Here is a 13,115-nt window from a genome sequence, read left to right as displayed (position 1 = left end):
TAAAGCCACCTCCATTGTAACTGGACTTTAATTAATTAGACTGAACACTGCTCACTAATGATATATGAGGAACACACACTGACACGCACACACTGCCCAGTCTGATCAATACAGACATATTAGGGAAGTATTGATCGAGGAAATTAAAGGTATAATTAATCAGTGAGCAGCTGGTCTGGGCTCTTTCGATTCTGAACCAGATTAATGTTCCTGATCAATAGCACACTGTTGCTGCTGCTAAATATACAGCGGCTTTATGCTGCTGATCAATAACACACTGATGCTGCTGTCTGCCGGCCCTTTCGGTGATCACAGTTAAATGCAAAAAGACTGCGACGCTTTCAGGTTAAATTACATCCAATAATACAACAATGACAGCCAACGATTAACGTCCCATTCATCAAATAATTACAATAAATGAACTGTGAGCGCGTGAATGTGCAGTTAATATAATATTAATGGGAGAAAGTTACACACAACAGTTAATTTGCATTTCATTAACTAGAAAATACAACAAACATATGAGCTGCTGGAACAGTTACAATTAAATAATCCACCAGAGTAACTACATGAGTTATGATTTACTATGGCATATTTAATATTTGATTAAATTAATTAATGAATGAGAACGGTTACAAACAGAAGCAGCACAACTTTATTATAAACAGTTATTAAACAGTTCAACACACTAATGCAGACAAAGTGGCTGTTTAAATATTTTCTGTGAACACAGTTGATCACAAGAATTTTTTTTTAATTATAACAAATTTACTAAAATACAATTTTTTATTTATTATGTGTTTTTTTAAAATATGGAAATTATTTGATCTCATACATTTTGCTTTTTTTTTCTTCCTAATGTCCAAAGTAATTTAGTTAAGAAAGGTGCTAAATAAATGTATTGTTGTCATTATTATTCTTATTCTTATGCTTATTCTTGTTATTATTATTCTTATTCTTATTATTGTTATTATTATAATTCTTCTTCTTCTTCTTCTTCTTCTTCTTATTATTATTATTATTATTGTTATTATTATTATTATTACCACTGAAACCTTTCCCAGAACTGTATATATTCATACATATATAATTACTATGATGGTTAAATTAAAAACCTAACAAACTAAGTAATTAGGCTACTCTGTGTTTTGAAAAGTGAGAATTAATGCCCATATGAAGCTAAAGAATGGCCCAAATGAGACATGCAGGTGAACGCTCGCTTCAGGCCCTCCTCCTGAAAATCACCTGCTGGTCCGGTTCTGTTCTCAGAGTTGTGCCGGTCCGGTCAGGAGGTCGGTGGTCTCAGCAGGAGCGTCTCCCGTCTGCAGAGCTCTGCGGACTTTCTGCCAGAAGAGTCCCGGGTGCTGACCGGCCTGAGGCCAGCTGAGGTAGGTCCGTCTCTTCACCAGCTTCCTCATGCGGTAGTACGGAGACAGATGACGGGCCGGGATGTCCTCCAGGAACAGCAGAATCAGCACGTCCTTCTGCTCGTCAAACAGCCGGAAGCTGCAGCCGGACAGAGAGACAGAAACACCAGGACAGTGAGACGGTGTTTGTAATACAGTTTAATAGAGATGCAGATTTCAAGAAACTTCCTTGACTGACAGTCGACCATGTTAACAATCAATAATTGGTTAATCAGAAGAGGTGAGAATCAGTTGCAATAACTGAGTGGAGACTAGAAGCTTCTCTGTCTACAGCCTCCGACATGAGTGTGAGGCATGTGCATGTGAGGCGTTTAGGGAACAACGGTGAATTCTACCGTCAACAGAAGTCGGCATGCGGACCATTTAGGGAACGTTGGTACATTGGAGTGCTGACTGATGCATGTGAGGCATTTATGGAACATCTATAAATTGTGGTGCTGAATGATGCATGTGAGGCGTTTATGGAACATTAGTAAATCGTAGCGTCTACCTAAGTCTGCATGCAAAGCGTTTAGGTAACATTGGTGCTTGTCGTCGATTTATGTGACGCATTTAGGGAACATCAATGAATTGTGGTGTCGATCAGTGCATGTGAGGCATTTATTGAACATTGGTAGGTTGCAGCGTTTCCCAAAGCCTGCATGCAAAGCTAAATGTTGGTAAGCTTGTAAACTGCAGTATCCAGCGATGCATTTGAGGTGGATTAAAAATGTAACATTTAGTCCCCAAATTTGCATGAAAAGTCTTGGTGCACCTAAATAAAAAAGTTACACAATCCCAGTATAACCAGAGTAAAAGTCCGTCTGAAACCCTGCTATGATGGAAGCGAGCGCCCCCACCTGGCCATCTGGATCTCTCTGGAGCACCACTCGCTCTGCAGGTAGCGGCGGCTGATCACACAGATGGTCTTCCTGCTGCCGTAGATGGCGTCTGTGATGTTCTCTATGATGGGTTTACCTGTGGACAGAAGGACTCGTCTGATTTTAAACTTTCTGACAGTCTGTGAACAAATCTTGTACGAGATGCCGTTTGGTTGGAAAAACTAATTTGCTTTTATTCCACATGTCGCATCTTAAAATTTGCCAAAACTAAAACTGTTTGCAGTAACCAGAGTTAGTGAAAAACAAAAAGTTTTGCTCTCCTCCTTGTAGCCATGGAGCCACTGGTGACTCAACTGTGACCAGAAGTCACCACAAAAACTTTTCAGCTGAACTGTAGGATGTGTTTACACAGCAACAAATGGAAACAAATTGAAAAGGTAAGTACACTGCTCAAAAAAACATAAAGGGAACATAAACAACACAATGTGACTCCAAGTCAGTCACACTTCTGTGAAATCAACCTGTCCAGTTAGGAAGCAACGCTGATGGTGAATCACTTCCACCTGCTGTTGTGCAGATGGAGCAGACACCAGGTGGACATGAGAGGCAGTTAGCAAGACAACCCCTATAAAGGAGAGGTTGTGCAGGTGGCCACAGACCATGTCTCTGTTGCCATCCTTTCTGGCTGATGTTTTGGTCACTTTTGCATTTTGTCAGTGCTCTCAGCCCCAGAGGTAGCATGAGGCGTGTCTACAACCCACACAAGTTGCAGCTCATCCATGATGGCACATCAGTACGAGAAGGTTTGCTGTGTCTCTCAGCACAGTGTCCAGAGCATGGAGGAGATACCAGGAGACAGGCCAGTACACCAGGAGACGAGGAGGGGGCTGTAGGAGGGCAACAACCCAGCATCAGGACCACTACCTCCTCCTTTGTGCAGGAGGAACAGGAGGAGCACTGCCAGAGCTGCAGAATGACCTCCAGCAGGACACTAATATGCATGCTTCTGCTCAAACTGTCAGAAACAGACTCCATGAGGTGGTCTGAGGGCCCCATGTCCACCAGTGGGGCTTGTGCTTACAGCCCAGCACCGTGCAGGGAAACTGGCATCTGCCAGAGAACACCAAGGTTGGCAGATTGGCCATTGGTGCCCTGAGCTCTTCACGGATGAGAGCAGGTTCACACTGAGCACATGTGACAGACGTGACAGAGTCTGGAGACGCCATGGAGAACGTTCTGCTGAATGCAACATCCTCCAGTATGACCGGTTTGGTGGGTCAGTAATGGTGTGGGGAGGCATTTCTCTGGACGGCCCACAGCCCCCCATGGACTAGCCAGAGGTACCCTGACTGCCATTAGGTACCAGGATGAGATCCTCAGACCCATTGTGAGACCATATGTTGGTGCAGTGGGCCCTGGGTTCCTTCTGATGGATGACAACGCTCAGCCTCATGTGGCTGAAGCGTGTCAGCAGCTCCTGATGATGAAGGCATTGATGCTATGGACTAGCCGGCCCGTTCCCCAGACCTGAATCCAACTGAGCACATCTGGGACATCATGTCTTGTTCCATCCACCAACTCCATGTTGCACCACAGGAGTTGACTGATGCTTTAATCCAGGTCTGGGAGAAGATCCCTCAGGAGAACATCCGCCACCTCATCAGGACGATGCCCAGGCGTTGTAGGAAGGTCCTACAGGCACATGGAGGCCACACACACTACTGAGCCTCATTCTGACTGGTCTTGAGGAATTTCCACTGAAGTCGGATCAGCCTGTGATGTGATTTTCCACTTTTATTTTGAGTATGATTCCAAATCCAGACCTCCATGGGATAATAATTTAGAGTTACACTGATCATTTTTGTGTTATTTTGTTCTCACCGCATTCCACTATGTAATGAATAAAGATTTTCAACTGGAATATTTCATTCATTGATTTGTAGGATGTGTTATTTTAGTGTTCCCTTTATTTTTGTAAACAGTTGTTCAATATCAATAGTATGTGGAGTCACCATTCTATTTTCCAGTACTTTCAATTGACTTTTTCACATTTTATAGCATTATAACTGTGTCATACTACACAAAACACATTTCTGAGTTCTCTCTCCGTCTAGTCATGGTTGTGTTGTTTCCATAGAGATGCAGGACTTTATGTTGCAGTTAAAAAATGAGGCCACACAGAGTAAAAATGTGACAGGAACAAAGAAAACACCCAGAAACTGCTCAGAGTTCAGTGTTTAACTCTTTTTAAAATCTAGTTTCACTGGTGCTCTGCGTATAGGCACCATTATTAAGAATTTTTTTGAATGCACAAACTTACCAACTTAACATTTTTTAAAACATATTTTGTTTTTCTAAATAAAAAAAAAAGGGGCCAACCCTATGACTCATCCTGTAATAAGCTGTTGACCCTGACTGTTGGACTCGACGCCGCTGTGCACTAAAGCACCTTTAAATTTGAGAAATGCCTCGAAAGTTCATCAAATTCTAGTTTCACACCACAAGCCCACACCAGAACCAGAGCAGCAGGTTTGATGAAGCGAGCATCAGCGCATCTGTACCTGACGCCGGGGGCTCGGAGAAGGGAAAGGATGTGAAACCCACTAGAAATCAAAACGACTCTGACAGGAAACAGATAAGAATAAGAGGAACAGAGGCCAAATGTATGTGTCCGATGAAACATGAATACAGTTTGAAATAATCACAAACTAATCTTGAAAGTGATCTTAAATCATCAGGTCGCTTCCACGTTACTGCATAAATAGAAGTTTGTTCAACATGAACAATGAAATTCTTCAAGCATCAGCCCAAACTGGCAACTCAAAGTCGACTTTGAGACTTTATTACTTGGATAAGAGGCTTAAGTATTACTGTGCACCTATTCTAACAGTCTGTGAGGGAAGGTGGGTAGTTTTAATATCCCCTGTCCAGGTCAGAGATTTTAGTCCAGTCATTTTTTAGCCTCTCAGGCTCATTGTGGTACTGAACTGAATTTCTGGGCGTTTTCCTTCTTCTGCATTTGTTCAGTTCAGGGTGAAATTGAGCTTTTGTGTGGAAATTGAGGAAAATCTGAAGGAGACACCACCATATGGACTTGTTTGGTCTGATTTTACTGGGTTTGTTCATATTTAGTCTAACTGATACCACTAAAAGCAGCTGAGAGCAGCTTTTAATGGCATATAATTGTCAACAATTACTTAAAACTTTAAACTGACCCTCTGAAACTTAAAACTGTGAAAGGCATGTTATTTATTTATTTAAAAACAGCAACAAACTAACAACAAATCCCCACCAAAATTCTATGATTTATCAGAAACTGCAAAGACAGAAAGACTCATCGGATGTTCAACTTTCCAACAGTCCTTGATCTTATTGTGTTTGACCAGCTGTTCTGTCAAAAATAATGAACAAATCTAAGCTTAAAATTGTGATATTTTATCAGATAACTTTATTTTACGTCTTATTCAAAAACATACTATAAATAATTTGTTTTACTCAAACCAGATTCTGTTTAAAAACAAAAAAATTATATCCTTGAAGTGTGACAAAAATCCATAGATCCAACTGACCATTAGGCATTATAGCTGTGTCATACTGAACAGAAGATAGATATTTTTGAGTTCTCTCTACTTCTAGTCATGGTTGTTCTGTTTGTTCAGGACTTATACTACTACTTGGATCATTCAAAGCTTTGGATGATCACTGTCAGGCAGAGGTAAAGACAAACAGAGTTTACCTGGTTGGAAGTCTCTGTGGTGCAGACAGAGTCTCCAGCCTTGCTCTCCTTCCAGCACCGGAAGCATCTCCTTGTAAACCCAGTCCTCGTTGTGGACGTTATAGGACACAAAAGCATCGTAGCAATGAGCAGCTCCAATCTTCCTCTTCCTGCTGTCATACAGGAAGGCCAGAAAGTAGTGGACAGAGTAGACTAGTTGCCACCTCAGAAAGTGGTAGATGAAGGACATGAGGAGAGTAAGAAGAACCAGACAAGTGCTGGAAATGAAGCAGAGGAAGTTGATGTCCATCCAGCAGGTCTGGGTGTCAAAGTCCAGCAGCATGTTTCCTTGTTCGGCTACCGGGAAGGAGCACCTGTACTGATGGGCGTTCACCACCTGAGTTTGGTTGTTGCTCTTCACCCACTGGATGAAGCCAGCGTTGGAACAGTGGCAGGTGAAAGGGTTGTTGTTCAGATCCAAGTATGTGAGTGCAGGGAGAGACTGGAAGACTGCCTCATTGATCGTCATGATCTCGTTGTCGCTCAGTTTCAGAAATTTTAGGGCGGGGAGGTTGGCCTTCGCCAGAAAGTCCAAAGACTTGAGCTTACACTCAGAGAGATCCAGAGCCTGCAGGTTTGTAATCGGATCAAACATTCTAGGGTCCAGATCGGACAAATCTGTCATACTAAACTTTAAACTTTTGAGTTGGGAGTTGAACTGGAAGATTTCTGGCTTTAGAGCAGAAACATAGACGTTGATAGCGGTGAAATCCTCTAAGTGTATCATAGTTTTAAACATATCAGCCAGTACATCAAAGGGGAAGCCATAGTGGTTGCCGCTGCAGACTTTGAAAACCTTCATAGATTTTAATTGGAACAGGGCCTTGTTATACCAGCCTGGATGAGGACTTTGGAAACTCTCTCTAATTTTAAAGTAGATTGTAAGATTTTCCAAATGCTGCAATCTTGTGAAGTTACTTTCATAGTCGAGTGGTAGAGACAGAAGAAGAGTTTCCAGGTTGTTCAGTCCATCAAATGCGTTATGCTTCACCCTGTCAATATAATCTGACGTCACATTCAGACGTTTTAGGGACTGTAAACCTTGAAAATCTTCATTGTGGAGACTGGTTAGAAAGTTTTTGCTCAAATCCAAAAACTCAAGCTTCTGCAGGCCTGTTTTGAAGGCGCCTCCGAAAGTCCACAGCAGGTTGTGGCTCAGGTCTAAAACCTTCAGATCATTGAGATGTTCAAAGACGCACCCCTGCAGTTTGGCAATGCGGTTCTCAATTAGGCAGAGGTCTGTGAGGCGTGTTGTATTAAGGAAGTCTTCGCAACTTAAATCGGAGATAAGATTGCCCCTCAGATCCAGGATCTCCAGGGAGTTGAGTCTCCTAATGTCGTCTGGCACTTTGGTCAGCCAATTGGTCCCAACACTCAGGGAAGTAAGGCGCTTCATGGATATGATTGAGCCTTTTGGCAGTTCATGCAGGTCAGTGTGGGTCAGGTCGAGCTCACAGAGCTGTGAACAAGCAACAAGCTTCACAGTCGAGTTGTGGAGATGGTTGTAACTCAGATCCAGCTTCCTGAGCGTCGGTATTTTGCAGATTGTAGCTAACAGACCTTTTCGAAACCACCTGTTCACACAATTCAATCTGAGGTGCATCAGCGAGTCGAGGCTTTGCAGGACTTTCTGGATCCTTACAAAGGACATTGAAGGGAGACTGAAGTACAACTGAGTTATGCTTCTCAGTAAAGTTTTGTCCGGTATGTCCCACTTCAGGATGGGAACATGAGAAAAACAGAAAAAATGTATAACCTCAAGTTGAGGGAAGATTGGAGTGGTGATGCTGAACGCCTGCAATTTTCTGGAGGAAACATCCAACACCTTCAGGCCAGAGGACATGTTCAGTGGCAGATCTTTGGTTTGAAAGGAGGAAAACAGGTTAAATCCCATCCTCAGATTCTTTAGGTTTGGCAGCTGCAGGACGGCCTGAATGTCAGCAACCTGTTGGAGCCTGTTGGACTCCAACTGGAGAGTCTGTAAGCTGCTCAGGAACCTGAAGGCCGAGGGATGGATGAACTCGATCTGGTTGTTTCCCAGTAAGAGAATGGTGAGGTTGGACAACCCCTGAAACGTGTTAGCTGTCAGGTTGGTTAGCTTGTTTTCTTCTATGCTAAGCACTCTCAACGACACCAAATCGATGAAGGATCCATCGTCCACGTGAGCAATGTGATTATCCTCAAAGTCCAATACTCTCAGCTTTGACATGCCACCAAAATCTCCTCTGTTGATCTTCTCCAGGTGGTTATTTCTAATCAGCACTGAGACGGCAGCTCTGGGGATGTCGTCAGGAACCGTCACCAGTTCATGGCTCGAACAGCTCACAAAAACATCAGCCGAGGGGTTGTCAGAATAGTCAATGCTGCAGTTCTTCAGAGAATAAGCCAGCGAAGGGTTAATAAGATGCAGCAAAGACACAAGTAAAACAAGAAGACCTCCCATAGTGGGCATGTGTGTTGAGTTACTGGGAGGTTGTTTATCTGCAGAAGATACACAGATTTTAGCCAATAAATGAACAGTTTTACAGAGGTGACAATGTTCATGTCCTTCTTATGTCTGTACAGGAAATATGATGCTATGAGACAGGGGGCGGGGCCAATTATTGGTCAACAGTTGCAATATCTGGTTAAAGTAATACAAAGAGAGACAGAAGACCGCAAAAAACAACACAAAAAAACCAACAACAACACAGAGACTCAAAATGATCACAACAAGAGACAAAACTAAACGTCTAAATCATATCTAACAGTGAGTGTGATCGAGATGATGTCCCAAAATGTTCTAATATCAAATGCAACTATGGACAGAAAAACCAAAGAGAGAAACAAAAAGACACAAAACACCCATAAACAGACACAAAACTATCCAAACGACACACAAAACCACCATATAGAGACCTACAACAACAAAGACACACAAACGACTACAAACACGAAGGACCACCACAGACTCAAAACAACTACACAAAACAAAGAGACACAAAATAACCACAAATGAACCCAAGAGAACCACAGAGACACAAAACAGACACAAAATGACCAGAAGACAGAAAGAAAACAACCATACAGAAGCACAAAAGGGACGAAGCGACCACAGAGGAACATGTAAATCCTACAAAGAGACACAAAGAGATGTGAAAAGAACACAAAGACAAAAAAAAACAACTACAATGAAACACAATAAACACAATAAAAAAAGATACAAAACTACCAGCAAAACCACCAAAGGAACACAAAACAAGCACAAAGAGACGCAAAAAAGCCACAAAATGGGCCCAAAGAGGCAAACAAACAAACAGAAACCACAGACAAAACACAAACAAAGAGACAGAAATAAACTACAAAGAGATAGAATGACCACAAAGACACACAAACCAATCCCAGAGAAACACAAAACAACTCCAAAGAGACAAAACGATAAACAAAAAGACACAAAAGGATCGCAAAGAGATGGGAAAAGAACACCGACTATTACAAAGAGACATAAAAGACACAAAAGAGCCACAAATGAATCCAAAGAGGACAAACAAACACACAAATACCACAGACAAAAAAATAAACCAACAACAGGGCACAAAACAACTACAAAGAGACAAAATGATAAACAAAAAAACATAAAAGGATCGCAAAGAGATGTTCAAAGAATACCGACTATTACGAAGACGCAAATGAATCCAAAGAGGACAAACAAACACACAAATTCCACGGACAAGAAAAACAAACAACAAGACAAAACAACTATAAAGAGACGTAAAATAGAGAAACACGAAACAACCACCAAAAGACACAAAACTACGAATGCAAATCATCACAAAGAGACAGGAAACAACCACAAAGAGACACAAAGAGGCAAAACACAATCCTCTACAAAAACACAAAGACACACACCGGTCACAAATCGACACAAAATAAGACAGAGATGCAAAATGACCTGTTTCCTCTTAAATCAGCTCTTATTTTATATATATTTTACTCACTGAACAGAAAATTTGACCAAACTTTCGCACAAACTTTTGTTAAACTTGTTCTGCGCGGTTGAATTTGGATTCACAAATTTCTTATTTCAGACATAAAAACAAACATAAAACCAAACTGGCTTTTAAATATCAACGTGTGATATCTGATTGTTCGTCAGTGCAGGAACGAAAATGGAAAAAGGACAGAAGAATAAAAGTTTGCGCTACTTACAGTTCATCATCAGAGCTCAGCAGTGAACCTGAAGGTGTTGTTTCACTTCTCTTGTATTTCCACGAAGCAGCGTCGGTGTCACGTCTGACCTCGCTGTCTGTTCAATTTGAATAATTTCCTTAATTTAGCGACACACGATGACAAGGACATGTCACAGCTTCTCTTCTTCCTCTGTGGTACAGTTGTTCACACGGACATAAGGACTGAACTGTTTTCTTTCAAATACAGATACTTTCTGAATGCCAATATATTCTGCTTATATGTACTTAGCTACAACTATGATATCTCAAACACGTTAGAGGAACTTTGGTTATTGAACACATAAAAGTATGCATTAATACAAGTGTTACTGCTGGTTGGTTCTCATGTTCTAATAAATCACAGTTTACAGAATACTGTAGCTCTTGGTGTGGCTTTTTGTCGTGTCATCTAGTGGTCACTTGTTGTCTTTTTGTTGACTTTTTGTGTCTCTGTGGTTGTTTAGCGTCTCTTTGCTATCATTTTATGTCTCTTCATTTTAATTTCACCATTTTGTCGTACTATTTTACTGTTTATTTTTCTCTTTGTGGTTGTTTTTAACATAGATATAAATAATAAAGGCTAGATGTCTTGTCCGCGCTGCCGGCCAATGGAATCGCACGGCCACACTGGCGGCCATCTTAGTACGGTGCAGTCGCTCACCCATAACATTGTGTTGTCGTGGTGCATGTCCTTTTTAAATAACCATAACTTGCTCAAACGGTTTGGTCTGTTATAAACATCAGAGGTGTAGTTAAAACACTGCACTTATGGATAATTATGTTAAACTCTCACGGCCAGCAACAATTTGTATTTTCATTATTTTGTATTTTTGTAATTTGAATTGTCGCCACGTTAATGACGTTCGTAAGAAACCAAACCGTTGTGTTAATCCGTCAAGATTTCAGCGAGATAAGAGTATTTACGTTTGTACAAATCACTCACCTTCCTTCACGTACCACAGGTTCTGCCAGAGAGCTGCCCTGTGGCAAGATGGCCGCCGGTGATCCTGTTCGAAATGCCGCCTTAAGACATCTAGCCTTTATTATATATAGCTATAGTTTTTAATTTTTTTTGTGTCAATTTTGTCCCTTTGGGGTCACTTTTTTTGTCTTTTTGTAGTTGTTGTGTTTCTATTTGTGGTGGTTTTCTGTCTCTGTGATGTGTAATATATCTCTGTGGTTATTTTGTGTTGTTGTGTTGCCTTTTTTGTCATTTTGTCTCCTTTGGTGGTTGTTTTTGTGGGTCATTTAGTTGTTTTTGTGTCTCTTTGAGGTTATTTTGCATCTCTTTTGTCCGTTTGGGGTCATAATGTGCCTCTTTGTCGTCATTTTGTGTCCCTTTGGGGTCATTTGGTGTCTCTTTGTTGCTGTTTTCTGTTGCTTTGTTGTCTTTTTTCATGTCTTTGTCGTAATTTTGTTCTTCTTGGTTGTCGTTTTTGTGTCTCTGTGTAGTGGGTTTTTATCACTTTTGTGTTTTTTGTTTCCCTTTTTCATTATTTTGTGCATCTTTGAATGTTTATTTATTTGAATTTGGGGTAGAAGTTGTTTTCATCTGTTTTCTTTAGATTCTTCAGATTACAGANTTTAGTTGTTTTTGTGTCTCTTTAAGGTTATTTTGCATCTCTTTTGTCCGTTTGGGGTCATAATGTGCCTCTTTGTCGTCATTTTGTGTCCCTTTGAGGTCATTTGGTGTCTCATTGTTGCTGCTTTCTGTTGCTTTGTTGTCTTTTTTCATGTCTTTGTCGTTATTTTGTTCTTCTTGGTTGTCGTTTTTGTGTCTCTATGTAGTGGTTTTTTATCGCTTTTGTGTTTTTTGTTTCCCGTTTTCATTATTTTGTGCATCTTTGAATGTTTATTTATTTGAATTTGGGGTAGAAGTTGTTTTCATCTGTTTTCTTTAGATTCTTCAGATTACAGATTTGCAGCGTTGAACATCGACAGCAAAGTGTTTGAATATTCACTGTTTAAATCCCAAAACACACACACACAGCATCTGAGCTACACTCCACCACTTTCTCCCTTCGCCGTGTTGTTTCTTCTTCTTCGTCTCCTCCTGAGCGCGGCCACCGCTGGCAGGTGATAATTACCACTTCGTGTCAGCCTTTCTTCTTCTGTGTCTCCATCATTACAGTGAGAGCTGATAATTAGCCCTCAGTCCTCCCACAGCTTTCATCCTGTTTGCTTCATCCACGTCGTGAAGCTGCTGCTGCTGCTGGAGTCTAAGTTTGGACGTGCAAATGAGGCTTCCTGTCACGGCCACCCACAGGGGGCTTCTGGGTAACGCAGTTCAAAGAGACGAGCAGGTGACAGGAGTCGGAGCCGCCTGGGTGATGTCAAACACACAAATAAATAAACAAGTAAGTCACCTCCGTGTTTGTGCAGCTGTCAGTTTAACTTCAGTTTCGGCTTCGTGAAGTTTTCTGATTCGACTGCATCACGTCAGACATGCTGAAAATCACATCAGAATGCCACTGTTACCATGGTGATGTGACAGTTTATTAACGTAATACTATTTACAACTGCATCGTTACATTTTTTAACTATGACAACATAAAAATGTTTTGTTACAGTTATGACATGACGTTGTTGGACCCATGGTGACCAAAAAAAAAAAAAAAAGAATAAAAAATCATTTTAATAAATGCTAATTGCTTTGTTATCATGGTAGCGTCAATCCTGTTACTATGGTCACATCCTTTTTTTTTTTTTTTTTGTTATACAATGACATCAAAACGCTGCTAACTTTTTTTTTTTGGTCACTAAATAATCTATATTGTTGACATGGTGACATCACATTGTCAGTTAGCTGTTGCTATGGTATGTTACCCCGCAGACTGAGCGGTTGCCATGGTAACGTTATAGTGGGAATTCGTAAGCTAAGTAT

General features: G+C 41.0%; 1 protein-coding gene across 1 annotated transcript; it reads right to left on the bottom strand.

Moving 5' to 3' along the window:
• Window positions 1-1,265: 1,265 nt before the first annotated feature.
• On the bottom strand, window positions 1,266-8,615 carry LOC103369207 (toll-like receptor 13). Its single transcript, XM_008297863.1, has 3 exons — window positions 5,985-8,615; window positions 2,267-2,384; window positions 1,266-1,506 (listed from the first exon to the last, which is right to left on the bottom strand). Exons 1-3 carry the CDS (start codon window positions 8,473-8,475, stop codon window positions 1,266-1,268), a joined length of 2,850 nt encoding a protein of 949 aa, XP_008296085.1. The 5' UTR covers window positions 8,476-8,615.
• Window positions 8,616-13,115: the final 4,500 nt, after the last annotated feature.

The sequence above is a fragment of the Stegastes partitus genome, unplaced genomic scaffold, assembly GCF_000690725.1.
Source record: "Stegastes partitus isolate 25-593 unplaced genomic scaffold, Stegastes_partitus-1.0.2 Scaffold1254, whole genome shotgun sequence".
Taxonomy (NCBI): Eukaryota; Metazoa; Chordata; class Actinopteri; family Pomacentridae; genus Stegastes; species Stegastes partitus.
The sequence above is the reverse complement of the archived record's forward strand: the minus strand, read 5'-3'. Positions and strand labels throughout refer to the sequence as shown.

What these genes read in the sequence shown, in the direction of transcription:
- LOC103369207 (XM_008297863.1), bottom strand. Translation starts at nt 8,475, where the DNA reads ATGCCCACTATGGGAGGTCTTCTTGTTTTACTTGTGTCTTTGCTGCAT. An exon ending in CCACAGAGACTTCCAACCAG is followed by an intron (nt 2,385 to 5,984) that starts GTAAACTCTGTT and finishes TTCTGTCCACAG; the next exon opens with GTAAACCCATCATAGAGAAC. An exon ending in AGAGAGATCCAGATGGCCAG is followed by an intron (nt 1,507 to 2,266) that starts GTGGGGGCGCTC and finishes GTCCGGCTGCAG; the next exon opens with CTTCCGGCTGTTTGACGAGC.